Source organism: Crocodylus porosus, unplaced genomic scaffold, assembly GCF_001723895.1.
Source record: "Crocodylus porosus isolate Cpor-Errol unplaced genomic scaffold, CroPor_comp1, whole genome shotgun sequence".
In the NCBI taxonomy this organism is placed as follows: Eukaryota; Metazoa; Chordata; order Crocodylia; family Crocodylidae; genus Crocodylus; species Crocodylus porosus.
The window spans coordinates 233578673-233599930 of NW_017728886.1; the positions used below are offsets into that span (position 1 = coordinate 233578673).

A 21258-nucleotide genomic window follows, 5' to 3' on the forward strand; every position below is an offset into this window, starting at 1 on the left:
TGTGTGATTGGAGCGGGGAGAGGGAGGATGGGATAGTGACCCTGATGAGGGGGCGGGGGCAACATTACCTTGATCCAGCTGCACCAGGATTGGTAGTGGGGAGCAGCTTGGCTTCGATCTGGATGTGCCAGAGTGGGATGTTGCAGAGAAGCCCTGATCCGAATGCTGAGGATGGGGGAGCGTGGCAGAACAGCCCCAATCTGGACATGTGAGGGCAGCTGGGGAGCAGCTCAACCCTGATTTGGATGCTCAGGGTGGGGCTTGGGTGGGGTGGAGCAACCCCAATCTAGATACTTAGAGGGGCTGGGGAGCAGCCTGGCCTGATCTGGACATGTGGGAATGGGCCCAGCCCTCATTCCACTGCATCATGGTGGCCTTGACCCAGTTGGAGCTGGCTGTGCATAGGTAGTTTCTCCTGCTCCCCAACTAACAATTTTTTCTGACCTGTGGGCATCCATATTGGCTGGATATCATATCTCAGTGGGCAGGTGGGTGAGCACACCCTTGGTTTTGGGGGGTTATGTTTTATTTTGATATTCTACTTGCTTTAATAAGAGTGGTATATAAATAGAAGTGGAAAACTTTTGATGTACATATGCAGGGAAATGTCCATTAATTAATGGCTATATAGCTAAGAATGAATTACATACATTTTGTTCAAATGTCAGTTTAAAAAGTTAGAGAGAAATCTGACATTTGAATGAAAAAGGTAGCCTCTGGAAAAGGGGAAAGTAGAATGGAACTCAACTTCAGCTGCTTCTACTGATGCTGCAACTTTTTTAGAAATGTATACAAATCTCTAATATGAAATTAAGGTTGCTGATATCCATTTCTAAACAGCAAATAATTAAAAAAAAAACCCCAGTTATTCCACAAACTGTAGACTTTGCTTAAGAGTTTGTATTCTTTTTTTAAATCTAAGAGCATACATTAATTGGCACTGTTAATACATACAGGTTACAGGAAAAATATGAAAATGGGTAGTATTGAATTTCTTTCCTGTATTGTTCAGATGAGAATATTTACCCTCCACTGGGAATTCCTAAAGGAGTTCATTTTTCCAACCATGCTATTGCTGAACAGATTTAAATGGGTTTTCTCCCTATAGACTTTAGTGCAGGTGCTAACTATGTTAGTTGTTGACAGAAATTGATTCTGTTACACCTAACAACATTCTTGCTGAGGAACATGTGACTATATTGGTCATTAAAAGCTGATTTGATTAATAAAAGTACTTGTAAGGTAAATGTTGCTTTAATTTTCTTAGCCTGAATCAGAAAAGGAGATATACCATATTTACCCAAATCCAAGACAACTACCAATTTAAAACCCCCACCCTCCAATTATTAGGTTTTAGAACCTGGTTATTGGAGGGTCCCCTTAAATTCATCCCACCACTAGTACCAAAGCAGTGGGGGAGAGGGAGGCAGCCTATTCCACATCCCTTGCCTCCCCTTCTCTTTGCCACATGCCCATCACCTTAATGTCTGTCCCTTTCCCTCCCACCCTCACATCCCCCACTTGCCTTTTCCGTCTATTACTTGTCCCTCTCTGGTGTTTGCCATTCTTCTCTGCCCCCGAGTCTTCCACTTACCTTTGCATCTACTGTGGCTCTGTCTCTGCCTCGGTCACAGAGCACTTGGCTGGGCCAGGCAGTAGTGGCAGGTTGAGCTCCAGCCTGGGTCAGGATTGGGAATGGGGCTGGGGCCAGAGCTGAAGCTGCAGGAGCTCCTCCCAGTGTGCCTGGTGTCCCTTCCCTGCACTCAGTTGACTGTGCATGCCCATTCCCCCACACTCCCCTTGCTCCATGCGTCCCTTCCTAATGCTCCCCCTCAGCACCGTGCACCCTTTACCTTACGCTCCCCCTTCCCTGCAATCCCCTCACTCCATGCATTTTTTTCCCCTGTGCTTTCCCATGCACCACATATACCTTTTCCCATGCTCCCTCTCCCTGCTGCCACCCCTTCCAACTTTGCACTTCATTTCTCCTTCCTTCTCACTCCTCTGCTTCACACATTCCTACCTGCCACATAAGCCACCCTGGTCCTGTACGGATCTACAGGAACTTCTTACCTAGCTCATACTCAAATCTAATAGGAGGGTTTTTCACTTCATTCTGAATGAGGAAAAAACCTCATCTAAGATCCGAGTAATTACAGTATATAAAGGTGTACATATTTAAATATTATCCTAGTATCTTGATACTAATAATTTTTCTATACCTATTTCTGAATATCTTGGGATGTGATCATTTTTTGGATTCATATAAAATTAAGTTGTAATAATATTTTGTATTCTACAAGAACTTAGAATTTTGCATTTTATTTAAAATATAATTCAAAGGTTAATTTTTGCTTCTGGGTTTCAGTACAACTGAATATTTAATATTGCATTAAACCTGCATAGACTAAAATGTTGCTTTCATATTTCTTTTGTCACACTTGCTGGAAGCTCATCTGTTACCTAGTACAGAATGCACTTTTAAAATTACATGTCATGCTTTTCACTGCAGAGTGAGTAGTTATTACAGTGCATTGACCAAGTAGAGTAAAACAGAATTTGGAAATAATATACAGTTTGGAAAGAATTGTTTTTACCTATTTATGTAATAAATGTGAAACAAAATAATTGCTGCATCTCCTACATAATTTTTGAGAACTGCATCAAAAGTTGTTTTATTCTTTTTGTTTCCATCTGAAAGGTTATGTGCAGAGTTTAATTAGGCGTGTTGTAAACAATGTCAACATTGTGATCAACAATCTCATATTGAAGTATGTGGAGGATGATATTGTTCTCTCGGTGAATATAACTTCTGCAGAATGCTATACAGTGGACGAATTTTGGGATAGAGCATTTATGGACATCTCTGGTGAGTATTTTTTTTGGATCTTGGGGATGGTTCTCTTTTTATCTTAGGTGAAAGTAAATCTAATGAGAAGCTTTCTAATGTCAAAAGCAATTTTGCTTCCTATTATGTATTTGTTATTCCTGTATGAGACTTGTTTTTTTCCCCCATAATTTTTAACTTGCAGATGGGATTTTGGTGATTTTTATTTTATGAATAAATTCTTACTAGGTTGGATGGAGATGTAGTAAGGTGCATTGTGCTTCCTGGGACAGTAAGAACACAATTATTGCATGCATTTCACTTAGGTGAAATAATGTATGCCACATTACATTTTTGTATATAGGGGTAAATACAAGCTATCTATTATTACGGTGAAGATACAAAACAACCTTGGTATTTTTGTACTAGACAATACTTAATATATTTCTTTTTATCATGTTGCTGTAAGATTAGGAAATCGTGTCCCCATTTTATAGATGAAAAACTGAGGCACAAGTGAGGCTTTTCCAGGGTCATACAAAAACTATGTGGTAGAGTAGGAAATTGCATCATGGCATCTCAAGTAGTAGGCTTCTGTCTTAACTATTGGACCATCCCTCATCTCCAGCTGAAATATTTTAAATCAGGGGTCTGGATCCAGCCTACAGAGACCATTATCTGGCCCCCAGTGCTTCCCCTGTGTCTGAATTGGCCCAGGACGGTCCCTGTGGGCAGAACCTGGGATGCACACCACACATAGCATCCATTCTAGCCTCTCCAGGAACTGTGGTGCATATGTTGCCTGTCCCAGTGTCCTCTGGTTAAATGCCACACATGGTGGCTGATCAACCAGTCTTTTACTACTGTTATATGTGGTGCCTGCGGGTGCCGTATGTTTTCCAGGTCTCAGACTGGCTGGAGCAAGTGTCACATGTAGCGCAGTCCTGGATCAGTCAGTGGGGGTACTGCCTGTAACATGGCACCCAGTCCAGAATCTATGCTACATGCAATGCCTGTTCCAGCCACTCTGGGATCTGTGCTACATATAACATCCATCTTTGCTACTCGGGGACACATGCCACCTGCAACTCTGATCCCCAACAGCTCAGGGTGGGCACTGTGGGTGCTGGATCTAGCATGGTGGTGGAGGACTGGCCCTAGGTTATGGGCCAGAGGAGTTTGACACCCCTGTTTATAAATCATTTAAAAATTAAAACATTTATAAAATACTTACAAAGCTGATACTTATCATAAGAAACATGTCATATTGCTTTGAAACTTTCAGAATAAAAACATACCTGACCAAAATGTGCATTTTCGATGGGTTAACGACAGCAGAAGGTGTTGAGTGGAAGTAAAATAAGTTGGCTCTCCTCATCCTTATACATAAACTACAGTACTCGAAGGTGCAGCCTGAGTGGGGAAATTCGAACTACATAAAACTGTAGCCTGCAGTGGTGGTCTTGTTTTTGAGCTCTAAACTGTCAAAAAGACAATCTTTATAATATGCATATTACGAAGAGCTGAGCTGAACACTATGGAAAACAGGTTAAGGCATGTTAATTTCTGAGCTTGTGGGCGTGTGGGGCAGAATCTCAGGTGTGGTCTACAGGTCATGAGCTTCCCTGTAGCACCAGTCATGCTGACAGAGCTCTTTTTAGAGGAAGGCTCTCATTGAGGTAAAGCTGATCCCTGCAGCTTGCTCATGGATTGGCTGCTTGGGGGCATAGGTCAGTTATTGAAAGGGTTAAGTGGGGAGAAAGAAGACTACCTGATCTGCTTTCCACTTCAATATATATATATATATAATTTATTAAGTACAATACTGTACTTTTTCCTAATTTGGCCAGGACCACATAAGTTCTTAACATTCTTTTTGTCTGTGCATGTATGATTTTTTTTTGTTTTTTTGGTGCCTTTGGGTTTTACTACCTCTGTTATTTCTAGCCAAGCTTTAACTATAGGGAAAAGATGGTAAATTTATGGTTTACAGTAATGCAAAGATGATTTCGGATATTCAATTATTAATTTTTGTTTCCCTTGATTTTATTTTTTCTTTCAAACTGTTGCTTTTAACTATTTTTTCCAGTTCTGAGTGAAACTGAATAAGTCTTTGGAGTGGCTTTTTAAAGGGCTTTATATATTTTGAAGCTCAGGTCTTCATTTTTTCCCCTCTCTTCTTGAATTATCGTTATTCCCAGAGATGTACTTGAGATTTTTCTGTAGTTAGTAGAGACATTGATTTTCAGATTACTGAAATAAATGTATTCTAATAATGATACAAATCATTTAGAACTTTGTAGCTTAAAAAACAGAAAAACCTATTTTTTCAAAAATTTAAAAAATAAATATATAGCCAGGATGTAGCATAGAAAATTATTTTTCCTACCAAAGCTCTTTATTTTATTCATATGGTAGTTTAACTAAAATATAATCATGCTAACAACAGTGGAAGTTATTCATTTTCTATTGAATATGTTTTTTAAATTGTTCATTATTGGTGTCTCCTGGAATACTATGCATATACAATATGAAGCAAGTATTGTTACATTTTTTTTGTCAACTGTTTTGGTTTTTTTTCTTTCTAAAGCAACTGATCTAGTGCTGAGGAAGGTGATTAATTTTTCTGACTGCACAGTATGTCTTGATAAGAGAAATGCCAGTGGCAAAATTGAATTTTACCAGGACCCTCTGCTTTACAAGTGTTCCTTCAAGACTCGCTTGCATTTTACTTATGATAACCTTAATTCAAAGATGCCATCTGTTATTAAAGTAAGTACTAAGTGTCTTTTCTCATCTCTTTTCTCTTTTTTAAGCTATGTTAATCCATATTTATGAACTACTTTTCGGGTTTTCATAGTATAAATTAACATAAGAAAAAACAAAATCTGAAAGCTGACTTAGTTCTCTTGCTATTTTGGAATGTGTGTCTGTATTGTATGTGAACTGATAGCATGTTAATAAAGTTGAATTTGCTTTGAGAAGTTTGTAAAAAAAAAAAAAAAAAAGATTTTATTGATTGTGTAACTCAGAAAATCAAAGATGTTAAACACTTAGTTTGGGGACTGCAGGAGTTAGAAAACTAGTAATGGGACAAAGCATTTAATCTCAAGTCATTGTCTCAGTTATAACCTAGACATTGGTAGGTATTGACCCATGCATAAAGAATTAGTTGTCTAACTCTAGTTAGTGAGCAGGCATCCCTAATCTCTCTCATATATCTAGCATTAAATGACATTTTTATTGATAATCGAAGTGTAGCAGTCAGTGCCTGCATTGGCACAGGCTCCTTTGTAATTCCTAAAACTTTCTGCTAATTGTCACATAACATGCTGCTTTGCATTGTACATAACATTGTTTATCTGACGATCTCAAAGTGATATACAAACACTAGTTGTTTTCAAAATATTTGCCAAAACGTGACTTTTGTATGCACTTCATAGTCCACTACAACGGAACTTTTTTGTCACAAGTAGTGGCAGTCAAGAAATGAATAGGTTCAAACACAGATGCTTATATAAGCATCTGTACTATCCTAGTATAGGAAGTTTTGAAGGAAACTCCTTGCAGGTACATGGTTCTGCATAATTATATGTTTTATGGATGGGATACCTTTTTCAGGAACCTGTAGTAAAGTCATAGTCAATCTGAGATAAAATACCTGATTAGGTAGACTGTTGGTGTGATCTGGAGATTCTTAACTTACCTAAATTCACAACATCCTAGGGAACTAAATAGAAATCATGTCTGATTTACCAGTTGAGGAACTGCAATTGAAAGGGAAATGGTCTTTTTTCTAGCTTTAGTGCTTTTTGTGTACATAACTGCACACCTACTTTGATCACTTTTGATACACTGTATTTATGTGGGCAGATACAGATTTTGGCTGTGACTTATTGCTGTGTTTTATGGACTATTCTGTGGCTACGTAAATGCTTATTTAGATATGTTTTCATGCAGAATGCTAGATACATACTTGTTTTGTGTATGTGGATATCTAATAGCACATGTATGACTGGGAAATCAGTACTTGTCACAATCATGAGTGCAGACTTGCATTGTAAGTCTTTCAGATCTTGGTATAATAATGCGAACATTTTGTTAGGCACTGCAAGTTTATAAAATACTTCCGCATTCTGCACTTAATCCCATGTACTGTATTTACTCAAATAGAAGATGACTCTGATTATAAAATGACCCTCCCCCCATAATTAGATTCCATATATGGACAATTAATAAATTTGTTATAATTTTCCAGGAATATAATTTAATTATTGGAGGTTTGCCTTGAATTTTTACTCCTCCCACTGTTACAGCATGGAAAATAAATGTGAGGGGTCAGATAGCTTTTTTGCTCTCTGCTTTCCCCCACCTTTTTCCCCTGGCAGCCCCTTACCCCTCTCCTTACTGTCAGACCCTGCTCTCCCTGAGCCAATGGAAGTGAGGAGTAAATTTGAAAACAATAAGCTGGAAATTAAACATGGCTGTAGCAATTTGCATGTAGTTCCTGTGTACTTAGTTCATCCCGAATTGATGCATGTTACCTTTTTATGAAGCTACTGCAAGTTTTAGTTCAGGTACTCCATAAACACACTTTTGGGCACATACTTATATAGTACAAATGATGCATGGTATTAACCCAAAGTCAAAGGCTCATGATTTACCATAGAGTTCATTGGGCTGAATCCATGAGCATCAAGAGTATTTCAATACTCCATAGCTCAGCACTGCTCAGTATGTGTGTGTTCTCAAGATACCCCCTTCCTATCCCGCACATGTGCTAGTCAGCCCCCACTCATGACTGGAATTAGTTCTTGTCATGAGTCCTGGGATGCAACAACATTTTTATGCAGATGAGTTGTAGGGCAATGTGCTCCAGCTTCACCTCAAGGAGGGCAGAGCCACACTAATCACATGCACCTGGCTGAGGAAGGGGGCAACAGAGGGATTCTGGATGAATTGTTTGGGGTCTCATTTTGTGATGTTTGCTAAGCATTTAAGGCTCGAATCATTAGGAATGGGAAAGAAAGATACAGCTTAGCTGTGGGAGTAAAGAGGCAGTCAAAAGTATGTGATATAGTGGCTTGTTATCACTTGACAAGAAGTCAGCATAATGGGAACAGCAGGACAAGGTATGGCAGGTGAGAAACAGAGGACGGTGGGATTGTGATGGCAGGCTGGCCCACTGGAAGTGGCATGGTGAGAAAACACAGAAGAGAGACTGAGGGAAACTAGAGAGGAATGGAGGTCGTGGATAAAGGCAACTTTAGCTGGCAACAGGAGGTAGATAGTATTGGCAGTAAACAGATACTATTTCCTGGAAAAGGTGCTGTTTGCAATTATGGAGGTGTATGTGGAGCATTTCACCAGTCTAATTTCTTTTTCATAGATTTCATAGACATTTGGGCTGGAAGGGACCCTGGAGGATAATTGCATCCAGCCCTCTGCCCCAGGAGCAGGAAGTCAGCAGGGTTCATAGGATTCCAGCAAGATAAGCATCCAAATGTGTTTTGAAGGTGTTCAAAGTGGGTGCTTGAACCGCCTCAGGTGGCGGTCTGTTCCAAACCTTGGGGGCCCGGACACGGAAGAAGTTCTTTCTTATGTCCAGCCTGAACCGGTCGCAGTGGAGTTTGTGACCGTTCGATCTTGTCATCCCTTGGGGCGCTCTGGTGAACAGTCATTCCCCCAGATCCTGATGAGCATCTCTGATAAACTTACAGGTGGCCATCAGATCACCCCTGAGCCTGTGCTTTTACAGGCTGAATAGCCCCATTGCTCTCAGCCTCTCATAATAAGGTCTGTTTTCCTGACCTCTGATCATCATGTGCATGGCTCTCCTCTGCACCCTCTCTAGCTTCTCCACATCCTTTTTGAATTGCGGAGCCCAAAACTGGACACAGTACTCCAGCTGCAGCCTCACCAAAGCTGAGTAAAATGGGAGAATGACATCCCAGGATGTGCTTGAGAAGCATCTATGGATGCAAGCCAGCGTTTTGCTTGCTTTACTAGCTGCAGCATCACACTGAAGGCTCGTGTTCCTCTTATGGTCAACCATGACCCCCAAGTCCTTCTCATCTGTAATGCTAACCAGCGTAGCACTACTGAGCCTATAAGCATGCTGTGGGTATTTCTTCCCAAGGTGGAGAAGCTTGCATTTTTCCGTGTTGAACACCATCAGGTTCTTGTCTGCCCATTTGCTGAGCTTGTCCAGGTCAGCCTGGATCACCCTCCTGTCCTCAGTTGTGGATGCTTTACCCCAGAGTTTGGTGTCATCGGCGAACTTGGCCAGTCTGCTTCTGATACCAGTGTCCACATCGTTGATGAAGATATTGAACAGTATAGGCCCTAGGACAGAGCCTTTTTTCTTTTTTTTTTTTTTTAACCCCACTGGACACAGCGCACCAAGACGATTGACTCCCGTCGACCACCACCCTCTGGGACCTACCACAGAGCTGGTTCCCCAGCCAGTGGAGCGTGGTGATGTCAAGGCTGCAGTTAGCCAGTTTAGCCAAGAGGTGATTGTGGGATACTAGATCGAAGGCTTTTTTAAAGTCAAGATATACAACATCGATCTCTTCCTGTTATGTGATGTTACCTGGTCATAAAAAGAAATGAGATTGGTCAAGCAAGACCTACCCGCAACAAACCCATGCTGGGTATCCTTCAGGATATTGCCTTCAACTAGTCTATTAAGGATGGCATCCTTGATAACCTTTTCCAAGACCTTCCCCAGGATAGAGGTCATGCTGATGAGCCTGTAGTTTGCCAGATCTTCTTTCCTCCCTTTCTTGAAGATAGGCATGACATTGGCCCTCTTCCAATCATGAGGCACTTCAGAGCACCAAGAGCTCTTGAAGATCCGTGCCAGGGGCTGAGCTGTGATGCTCACCAGCTCCCTGAGTACCCTTAGGTGTAACCCATCAGGGCCGGCTGACTTGAAGGTATCCATCCTGTTGAGGTGTTCCTTCACGAGGTCAGCTTTGATGGAGGGCAAGGAATCTCCCTTGCCCGGGCCTCCCTGACCTAGTGGGCAGGGCCATCCCATGGGGCTGATGAAAAACTGATACAAAGTACCCATTTAGCAAGTTCACTTTTTCCTGGGCGTCAGTTGTCATTTGCCCCATCTGGTTTAGCAGGGGTCCAATGTTGCCCTTGCTTTTCCTCTGGCTCCCCACATGTGTAAAAAAGGACTTGTTATTTTCCTTGATATTTGTAGCTAGCTGGAGTTCCATCACAGCTTTGGCTTTCCTGATTTGCTCTTTGCAGGTCCGGACCAGATCAGAGTATTCCTCCCTGGTGGCGGTTCCAGTCCTCCATCCTTTGTAGGTCTTCCTTTTAAGACGTAGGAAGATCTCTGGAGAGCCAAGGGGGCTGCTGTGCCCTTTTGCTGCCTTTCCTCTGAGATGGGATGGACTTTGCTTGCGCATCCAGGATTGCTCCCTTGAGGAGCAACCACTCATCCTGAACTCCCCTCTCCATTGGGTTGTGGCCTTTTAGGGCCTTTCTGACAAGCCTCCCTAGCTTGTCAAAGTCGGTTTTCCTGAAGTTGAGGACTTCTGTACAACTGACTGACTTGCCAGCTTTATGGCAGATGGTGAAGGTGATCAGTTCGTGATCACTGTCACCCAGGTTCCCTTCGATTGTTAGGTTGCCAATTAGGTCATCCCTGGTTGCCAGTACGAGGTCGAGCAGCGCTTTACCTCTTGTCAGCCCGTAGACTTCCTGTGTCAGATAGAGGTTGTCCACATGAGAGAAAGCTTTGAGATCTCTGGGATTTGGCCGAGCGGTCCTCCCACGGGATGTCTGGGTAGTTGAAGTCTCCCATGACAACCACACACCGGGATCGTGCGACCAATTCGCTGGTGAACTCCTGGTTGAGGTCCTCACTCTGGGTAGGGGGTCTGTAGTAGACCCCCACCATAGTATCCCCTGTGCTGTGTTCCCCACAGATTTTAACCCAGAGGGTCTCAAGTTGTCCACCGTGGGTGCCAATGTCGGCTTGCAGGGATGTGCAACTTTCCTTGACATAGAGAGCTATGCCACCACCCCTTTTGTCCACTCAATCCCTCCTGTACAGGGTATAGCTGTCTATACCTGTGGTCCAGTCATGGGTGGAGTCCCACAAGGTCTCCGTTATCCCAATGACATCGTAGTTATTTGCATTTAGGAGGAGCTGCCACGAGGGAGGGAGAATGAGTCCTCCCAGCCAGGTGCTGGCCCATGCAGCCAAGCATGGGGACACTGGGGAGCCCCTATCCTGGGGGGCTTCCCCCCTGCAGCCCAGGTTACCCTTGCCTGGGGCAGCCCCAGGGAGCTGAAGGGAATTCTTCTCCTGGGCCCCAGAGCTACTTGCCTTAGCCCCTGCAAGCCTCAGGCAACATCAGGGAGTGGAGGGAAATTCTCCTTCTCCTCCTCTGCTAGCTTTGCCTCAGCTGCTGTGAGTCTCAGGCACAACTAATTGCGGGGGAGCAGAAGAATTTCCTTCACTTCCTGAGGCTACTCTGTGCTATCCCTGAGACTCCAGCAGCTAAGGTAAGCAGCTCTGGGGTTTGGGAAGAGGACGAATTCCTCTCAGCTCCCTAGGGCTGCCCAGGGCTGGGGGATCCTGGGCTGGGGTGGGGGGAAGCCTACAAAGGCAGGGGTTTCCTGGTAACCCTATGCTGGGCTGCATGGGCAGGCACGCAGCCCAGAGGACTTCTCCCTCCTCCTGTGGCAGCAGCTGAAGCAATCAGCAGGTAGGAAGGGGGAGGGGGGAATTGCCCTTAACTCAGCAGGGATGCCTGGCCTGGGGAAACCTCTTAAGGAGGGGGGCTCCCCCAAGATCTGGACAGGAGGCTCCGTAATCCCCTGTCAGGGGACAGCAAGGGCTGGGGGAATGTACTTTTTTAGCAACTCTCTCTGTAAGGCTATGGGCCCTGTTGGCACTGGATTTATGACCCAGAAACCTTGTTCTGGGCCGGCACAAAATCTTCAGGCTGACCACGACCTTTTCATTCGATAGTAGATGAATTGTATTGATGCATAGTGATAGCAGATAAGAATAATGCAAACAATTCTCTATGTACCAGCTCTAGAGCTGTCATAGGAAGGAAGGTACATCTGGCCAGTATGCGAGCTTCACCCTGAGGTTCTCTCTTGAAATGTCAGCTGTCAGTAGCCTGGAGGTTGGAGGTCAAGACCTGCTCCCCCGCAGTGGGGTGGATTTGATCGGCTGGTGGTGTGCCCTCTGTCTGTGGTGGCCTTGGGTTCTCCTTCCTGGGACCCTTTGCTGCTCTGAAATCACTTCTTTTGTATTCTTTTCCCCTCCTGATGACTCTTCATTTTTGTTCATTGCTGATTGGTCTCTCAGTGGTCGCCGTACTGTCCACATTCTGTTCTGCCAGCATAATCCTTTGTTTTATAAACCCATCACATGCAGACATCCTAATTTGGACTTTACCAGTCTTCTCCTAATTTGGTCTGTTCACCCAAAACTGGAAAGCCCAAAGGCCCTTCAGTTGAGCACTGTGACCTGGTGCCACCTTATCTTTATGTTATGGAGCAATGTAGTAGTACATGACTTCACTTCTCAGCCTGTCTGCTCTCTGCTTGTCGATATCATATACAGCAGGCCTTGAAGGCCTCTTAGAAATCAAGGCCCCTTGCCGTTGCCCTTGACCATTATTTTAATACAATATTTACTTATAAGCCAGTTCCCAAAAGCAAAACTCTAAATACCATTTTCTAGACATTAGGCCTTGCCTCCCTGGGATTCTATGTGCATGTACCATTGGGAATAAATTCAGGAATATTCTACCTCAGATGGTCTGGTCTCATCTGCCACGTCTTGATGGAGTGCAGTCTTGTTGGGAACTAGAGTTAGGAGTTAAATAATCCCAAACTCTTCCTTAAAGTGATTGATCACAAGATGAACCTGAGCCACCAATGCAATATCGCAGCCGACAAAACAACTAAAACTCTGGCTTGCATTCATAGATGCTTCTCAAGTAAATCTCAGGATGTCATCCTCCCACTGTACTCAGCCTTGGTGAGGCCACAGCTGGAGTACTGCAGCCAATTCTGGGCTCCACAATTTAAGAAGGATGTTGAGAATCTTGAGAGAGTCCAGAGGAGAGCCACGTGCATGATCAGAGGGCAAGAGAACAGGCCTTATGAAGAGAGACTGAGAGCCATGGGACTCTTCAGCCTGGAAAAGCGCAGGCTCAGGGGGGACCTGGTGGCTGCTTATAAGTACGTAAGGGGTGTACATCAGGATCTGGGGGAACATCTGTTCCCCAGAGCGCCCCAAGGGAAAACAAGGACCAATGGTCATAAATTCTTTCAAGACTATTTTAGGCTGGACGTAAGAAAAAATGTCTTTACTGTCTGAGCCCCTGTCTTAGAATGAACTACTGGGTTCAGCAGATTCTTCATGCTTGAACAAAGGATGTACTCATGGTTGTTTTTACTCTTGCAAAGCTTCATTTAAGGATACTCACAGAAGCAGGTGATAAAACAGAGCAGAGAGGATGGTCACCTCATCGGCTTTAGGCAGCAGCTGCTACTCCGCATGATTTTCTTGGCCCTGGAGTGTTCTGATCTCGGGGATGCAATAGCCTGTGCTGGGCCTCTGCGCAAGTTGGAACTCTTGCTAGAGTGGAGGAACCCATAGCAACTCAAAAATGCACAGCTTGTGTAGTCTGAAGCAAACAACGTTATCTCAAGCTAGGAAAATGGGGATGAGTCGTGATCTAACGCACTTGGTGTTTGCTACTTTCTCTTGTAACACAACATTCTACTATCTAGGTTTATGGCTGGGTCACACTCACAGAGCAGGAGGCTACGTGCCGCTGCACTGGAATCAGCATGCAAAACTCTTGCTTTTAGCACAGCATGCAAAACTCTTGCTTTTAGCAAGGCTCTTATTATTACAGGCCCCAAGACCTGGAATAGATTCCCTCCAGAAGTGGTGCAGGTATGTTTCATTCAAGAAACACTTAATATTTATCTTGCTGGGATCTTTTGACCCTACCTGACTTCCTGCCTCTGGGGCAGGGGGCTGGACTTGATCTTTAAGGTCCCTTCCAGTCCTGATGTCTATGAAATCTATGAAGTTTCTTTATGAGGCTCTGCCACCCCTTAACACCCACCCGTACCATGTCAGATTTGCTTGTACAAGTTTCGGGATCTCAAACCCACATCACAATCACAGTCCTTTATAGAGGGTTCTTTTATTAAAAAAAAATACAACAGAAAACACCCCAGACAATTCTTAATTCTCTTCTCTTCTTCCCTTTTACTTGCCATGTTATGAAGTAACAGATTGTGCAGAGTTTCCTTCCTAATCCTAGTTTTGAGGAAGAAATCAAAATCTCCAACATTAAACATTTAAAGTAACTACAGGATTAAGTTGCATGTGATGCGTCTCAGCTGCAACCTATTCTGGTTTTAGCTTTTGACTTTTGAATTCATAAGTCATGTTGGCTAAATGGTGAAAAGTTCTATTGTTTTGCTTGTTTCTCTCTCTCATTTTAGCTTTGTGTGGTTCCAATTCCCTGTATTAGATAATAGTGGGTTTCTGTTGAGGCTTGTCATCAATCTCATTTTTTCCAGTCCCTCTGACATCTCTTTCAGCTTCCTTAAATTTAATGTCTGTCTTCAGAGTTTCTTGTTTTGTGAAGAGATCAGAAGTCTTTCTCTGCTCAGTGCAAATTTCAGCTTATTTGTTTTGCATGTATATATATCATGATATAGGAGGCTTCTTGAGGGTCCTCCAAACTCACCAGAAAGTATTAAGTACTGATATACATTTCTTAAAATGATCAACCCTGAGATGTGTTGATTATGGGAGAACTGCTTTCAGCTTCCCCAGTATGTTTTAAGATGTTGTTAGGTGTTGACTGACTTTCAAAATGAGTCTTAAATAATGTGCTGAGTATTCTGTTAATACATTATTTCAAATCATAGACTCATTGAAAACTAGGGTTGGAAGGGTAGTCCAACCCCCTGCTTAAAGCAGGACCAGCTTCAGTTAGGTCATCCCAGCCAGGGCTTTGTCTCGCCGGGTTTTACAAGGATGGAGAGTCCACAACTTCTCTGGGTAACCTGTTCCAGTGTTTATACTACCTTCCTAGTGTGACAGTTTTCCTGATATCTAACCTAAACTTCCCTTACTGCAACTTGAGACCATTGCTCCTTGTTCTGTCATCTGCCACCACTGAGAACAGTCCAGCTCCATCCTCTTTGGAATCACCCTTCAGGTAGTTGAAGGCTGCTATTAAATCCCCCATCTTCTCTTTTCCAGACTAAATAAGCCCAGTTCCCTCAGCCTGTTCTCAGAAGTCATGTGCCCCAGCCCCCTCACCATTTTCACTGCCTTCCACTGGACTCTTTCCAATTTGTCCAGATCTTTTCTGTAGTGGGGAGCCCAAAAACTGGACACAGTACTCCAGATGTAGCTTCACCAGTGCCAAATACAGAGGAATAATCATTTCTCTCTGTCTGCTGGCAGTGCTCCTACTAATGCAGCCTAGTATGCCATTACTCTTCTTCGCAAAAAGAGTACACTGTTGGATCATATTTAGCTTGCTATCCACTGTAACCCTCAAGTCCTTGTCTGCCGAACTGCTTCTTAGCCAGTTGGTCTTTAGGCTATAGGTATATGGAATTGTTCTATCGTAAGTGCAGGACTTTACACTCGCATTTCATTTTTTTGCTGTCTGCACAAATGGCAGAGACATCTTTGTTATACTCGTCTATATTCTTGGCTGTCATCTCTGTCAGACTGGATTGTCTGTGGGTTTTTTTCAGCTGTAGATTAGCAACAGTATATTTTGAATGTATTTGGGCCTGTATTGGGCAAGGGGCTGGGACTGCCCTGCCACAGTAAGGATCGGGCCACTTTTGGTTCCCCCACCGTCTATCCCTGGTTCTCCCAACATCCTGCAAGTCGAGGTTGCAAGTGTGTTTGGAACTCTTCCCAAAAACTTTGCTGCCCGAGTTGTAGAGTCACTTCTCTTGTTTTATAAACTATTGTGCATTAATGTAAATGCGACTGCCGGGTTGCAATCCCCCTTTCTCAGGCAGTTCTAGTCCTGTAGGTAGATGTCACGATCCTCTTGGGGCTTCTTCGGTATCGGAGCAGCTCTCTTTTGCCTGAGGCCCCGACCTTGTTCTCGACCGCCACGACTTGATGTTTTTCAGTGTCAAGGCCGGGTTGCGGCACGCTCCGTGGCCCAGGTCCCTCGGCGGTCACATCCCGGGTCTTTTCCCCCTTTGGGGTCACTGCGTCTCTGCCCTGGCACTCCACCTGTGGGTCACGCTGTTTTCGGGTTCATGCCCCGTCAATCCCTCTGTGGCTGTGCTCCCTGTTCCTCTTTGGTCTGGCGCAGTCTCCAGCCACGCTGTTCCTTCGGAGCCACGCCATCAGCCAACGCCGCCGTTTTTTTTTCTTTGTGGAGCCGGTAGCTGCTCCACCCTGCGGCTCTCCGCCCCTCCTGCTGGTGGAGCTGCCAGTTCCCCGGTCCTGGGGCTCTTCTCCCCTTCCACTGCTGCAGCTGCTGCTTTTAACTTCCCTGGCTGGCGTCCTTCCCTGACGTCACTGGCCAGACGCACCTGCATAAACAACCAGCTGACGCGCTGCGCAGGTTCTTTCGGTGGCGTTGCGTGTTTCTCCTCGGGTTCTGCAGGTAAGCCCCGTTTACTAGTCGTCTCCCCGGGACATAACCTCCCCCCCCCACCAGTTGCCTTGTGGTGGTCCAAGGGGACCCTTATTTTCCGTACCTGGGAGTCGTCGAACTGCGTCTTCCCTTATACGATCCCTTCCGAGGTCCTCTGACTCGGGGCATCTGGAGAGAAAGTCCACAGTTATGTTGTTCTTCCCGGGACGGTATACAATATGGAATATGAACAGCTGTAACACCAGCGCCTATCGCATGATGCGTGCGTTATCAGTTTTTGTGGAACTCAGCCATTTGAGGGGTGTATGGTCAGTAACCAGCATAAATTCCCTCACTAGCAGGTAGTACTGGAAATGGTCTATTGCCCACCGGATTGCCAAGCACTCCCGTTCTATCATGGCATACCTGATTTCCATTGGCAGCAGCTTCCTACTTGCATAAGCCACTAGCCGGTCTATACCCGCATCCTATTGGGTCAGTACAGCCCCGATGGTGACTTTGGACACATCTGTCTGTAATGTAAAAGATTTTGTGAAATTAGGGGTATGTATTAATACATCGTTACAGAGGGCTTCCTTCAGGGCTCGAAAGCTATGCAACATGGGCCCTGTCCACTTGATTCCCTTTCGGTACGTGCCCTTTAGTGCCTCCGACAGCGGGGACGCTAGCTCCGAAAATCTGGGAACGAACCTTCGATAATAGTTCACCAATCCTAAGAAGGAACGTAGTTGTTTGAGCGTCTGCGGAGGTTGGAAAGATTGAATAGCGCATACTTTATCCTCCAGAGGCCGTATAGTCCCCTGGCCCACCAGAAACCCCAGATATTTTGTATACTTCTGCGCTGCAGCACACTTTCAGGGGTTCGCCATCAGGCCGGCCTGGCAGAGCTCACTCAGTACTGCCCTAAGAGCCTGGAGGTGTTGGTTCCAGCACTGAGAATGACAGTGTCGTCGATATAAGCCGCCGGATACTCCGCATGCAGTGCCAGAATATGATCCATGAGGCGTTGAAAGGTGGCGGCTGCTCCATGTAGGCCGAACGGCATCCTCACAAATTCGTACAGGTCCCAAAAGCGGTCTTGGGACGATCGCATGGTCGTACGGGTATTTGCCAGTATCCCTTAGCTAAGTGTAGGGTGGTTATAAACTGGGCTGCCCCAATACGCTCTACCAGTTCAGTTACCTGAGGCATGGGGAAGGCGTCGAACGTGGTGATCTCATTTAATTTGTGGTAATTGATGCACAGCCGCAGAGTCCCGTTGGGTTTATGCACGGGTACTAGTGAGCTTCGCCACGGGCTATGGGAAGGTCTGATTACTCCCATGGCCTGCATCTTCTCTGCTTCCTCTCGTACCTCCCCCACTAGATGGTGTGGTATGAGTCGCCATCAGTCGCACACAATGACTTTGGGAGGAGTCCGGATAGAATGGTAGGTATTCTTCACCCACCCCGGCTCTTCCGAGAAGATCTCCTTAAATTCGTGCAGGAGATATTCTACTTCCCTCCTCTGAGATGTTGGTAACTCCTGGTTCACTCACACCCCCTCCGGTGGTGTGGGAACCTTGCCCGCCGCCTCCTCAAATGTAGCCCAGCCTTCTGGTTGATGCCATCCACGCAATAGATTGATGTGATAAATCTGTTTTGTCTTTTGATGACCTGGTCGGAACACCTCATAATCGACAGGTCCAACCTGACGTATGATTTTGAAAGGTCCTTGCCATTGGGTCAACAGCTTACTGTGCGAGGTGGGTATTAAGACTAGCACTTTCTGCCCCGGCTGAAACTCCCGTCCTCGGGAGCACACGTCATACCTTTCTTTTTGTCACTGTTGCGCCTGCTGTAGATTGCTAGCGGCCAGTTCCCAGGTGTTCCGGATGCAGCGCTGGAAATCCTGTTGATATTTGGTGGGATTAGGGACAGCCGCAGGGCCCTGTTCCCATTCTTCTCTAAGGATTTGTAAGAACCCTCGGGGTTGATGGCCCAGTACCAACTCGAAGGGAGAATAGCCCAGGGACTCCGCTGGGGCATCTCGAAGCACAAACAGAGCTAACGGGAGCATCAGATCCCAATGCTAAGGATCATCCTGGATGCATCGCCTGAGCACTTTCTTTAACGTGCCATTAAATCGCTCCACCAATCCGTTCATTTGTGGATGGTACACTGAGGTCTGTAACTGCTTGATCCAGAGGGATTGGCATACCCCTTGCGGTACTTCAGACATAAAATTCCGCCCCGGTCTGTCAGAATCTCATGGGGAATCCCCATGCGAGATATCCACTTTACCTGTTCCTCGGCGATTCAGGGGGGCCGTTACGGACCTCAGTGGTATCGCATCTGGGTACCTCGTGGCATAATCTACAAACACCAGGATGTATTGGTGTCCACCACGACTGCGGGGTAATGGCCCAACTACATCCATTGCAATGCGTGAGAAGGGGATGTCGATGACTGACAGGTAAGGGTCTCAGGGGTGCCCGCGGGGGCCGATCCTCCCTGGCCCTTTGGCACACAGGGCACTCTGCGCCTCGTCGGGCCACCTCCATTTTGGGCCAAAAAAACAACTTTGAGATTTTGCCTAGTGTTCGATCCCTCCCCAGGTGGCCACCCACTGGATTGGCGGTTGCCATACTGCCTTTCGAAACCCAGAAGGCACTACTAACTGCACCCTTTCCTCTTGATTCAATCCTCTTGGTTGGACCCGATACAAGAGATGCCGTCTCACCTCGAATTCCCTGTCCGAGTTGGGGTCTTCCTCTGGCTGACGCCCTTCGTCCTTAGCTGGCGTCCAGAATTCTTGTAACCCGGGGTCCTCCTCCTGCACCTGCTGAAACTGTTGGCTGCTAGTGATGTCTTGCCAGTCTATTATGAAGTCTCCAGCCTCGGCGTCACCGAACCATTCCTCTCGAGCTTGCTGGGCCCAGCAAGCGATCTCGACATCTCGTACCCTATCCAATACATCATATAGTGGGGCCCAGTCTCTCCTCAAAAGCATTTCACATGCCAGTCTCAGTGTCACTCCCACTATTAATTCACCTTGGTACTTCATAACCCGGAGCTGTACCCATGTTTGGCATATGGCCTGGGTTTCTCTGTGTAGGCACGAGAATCTCACCAGCACCCCCTGGTATTTGTATCTGGACAGGAGGAATTCGGCTTTGATCAGTGATTGGGCACACCCTGAGTCCAATACGGCCCAGACTGGGCAACCCTCAATCCAGGCCTTCACCATAGGCCACTTCCAGGCGGGGTTCACACCCCCTACCCCAAAGCTACAGTCCATGAGTTCTCCTTGGGCCTGTTCCCTGGGGCCTTCAGCCAGATTTCATTGATATCCCTGTGTCCGTCACTTGTCGGCCCCCTGCCCTGGGGACTCCTGGGCAAAGTGCCCCGTCTGGCCACAGTGAAAACATACCATGTCCCCTCCTGGGGCTTTGGATCCCAGTTTCCGTCGTTCCCCTTCCCTCGTTGTCAGTTGTACAGGCCCCTGTCTTTCTTGTGGGTAATGCCATTCTGCGGCTGTAAATACTTCCGCCAGTTTCACCGCAGCTTCACAGGATTTGGGGGAATGCTGGCAAACCCATCTCTGGGTCCTTTCTTCAAGATCATTTATAAACTGTTCAAGTATGACCTTATCCACCAGAGCGGCCAAGGTATACATGGGTAAATTGACCCACTTCCCGAAAAGATCCTGGAGACACCGTAGCAATACTCATGGATGTCTCTACTCAGGTCCTTTCTTTGCCTGAAAGAGTCGCCTGTAGTACTCGGGGTTGATCTCGAGGCGGTACAGAATAGCAGTTTTGACCGTCTCATAGTCTTGGGCCTCTTCCCGCGTCAAGGCCCTATATGCAGCTTGGGCCTGGCCCACTACCAGGGCCCCTAACTGGCTGGCCCAGTGTACCTTCTCGAGGCCGGTAGCAACGGCATGTCGTTCGAAGGCCTCGATAAATGCCTCTGGGTCGTCATCTGCCATCATTTTAGGCATCTGTACAGCTGCCGGGCCACGTTGCATCATGATACGCTGTTGTGAGCCCACTATCTGGGTCAAGGCTTGTAGGGTCTGGGCTAGTAGATCTGTTGAGGTCATCTCTGCTGGTTGCATCTCGGCAGTTCGGACCTTTGCCGCGTTCCCGGCCAATGCACCAATCTATGACCACCGGGTTGCAATCCCCCTTTCTCGGGCAGTTCTAGTCCTGTAGGTAGATGTCATGATCCTCTTGGGACCGCTTCGGTATCGGAGCAGCTCTCTTTTGCCCGAGGCCCCGACCTTGTTCTCACCCGCCACGACTTGATGTTTTTCAGTGTCAAAGCCAGGTTGCAGCATGTTCCGTGGCCCAGGTCCCTTGGCAGTCGCATCCTGGGTCCTCTCCCCCTTTGGGGTCACTGCGTCTCCGCACCTCCGCCCCAGCACTCCACCTGTGGGTCACGCTGTCTTCGGGTTCATGCCGTGCTCCCTGCTCCTTTGGTCCGGCGCAGTCTCCAGCCATGCTGTCAGCCTCTATTCCTTTGGAGCCATGCTGGCAGCTGATGCCGCTGTTTTTTTTTTCTTTGTGGAGCTGGTGGCTGCTCCGCCCTGGGGCTCTCTGCCCCTCCCGCCAGTGGAGCTGCCAATTGCCCGGTCCTGGGGCTCTCCTCCCCGTCTGCTGCTGCAGCTGCTGCTTTCAACTTCCCCGGCTGGTGTCCTTCCCTGATGTCACTGGCTAGATGCACCTGTATAAACAAGCAGCTGACGCTCTGCGCGGGTTCTTTCGGCGGCGTTTCATGTTTCTCCTCG

The 21258-nt window shown here is 46.2% G+C and overlaps 1 protein-coding gene across 1 annotated transcript in view; it reads left to right on the top strand.

The window, feature by feature from the left end:
* Positions 1 to 21258, top strand: part of VPS13B (vacuolar protein sorting 13 homolog B) — an 869608-nt gene that overhangs the window by 80677 nt on the left and 767673 nt on the right. The window contains exons 4-5 of the mRNA XM_019545488.1: positions 2702 to 2869; positions 5418 to 5599. Coding sequence (XP_019401033.1) covers positions 2702 to 2869; positions 5418 to 5599 — 350 coding nt within the window. The remainder of the gene's footprint in view (positions 1 to 2701; positions 2870 to 5417; positions 5600 to 21258) is intronic.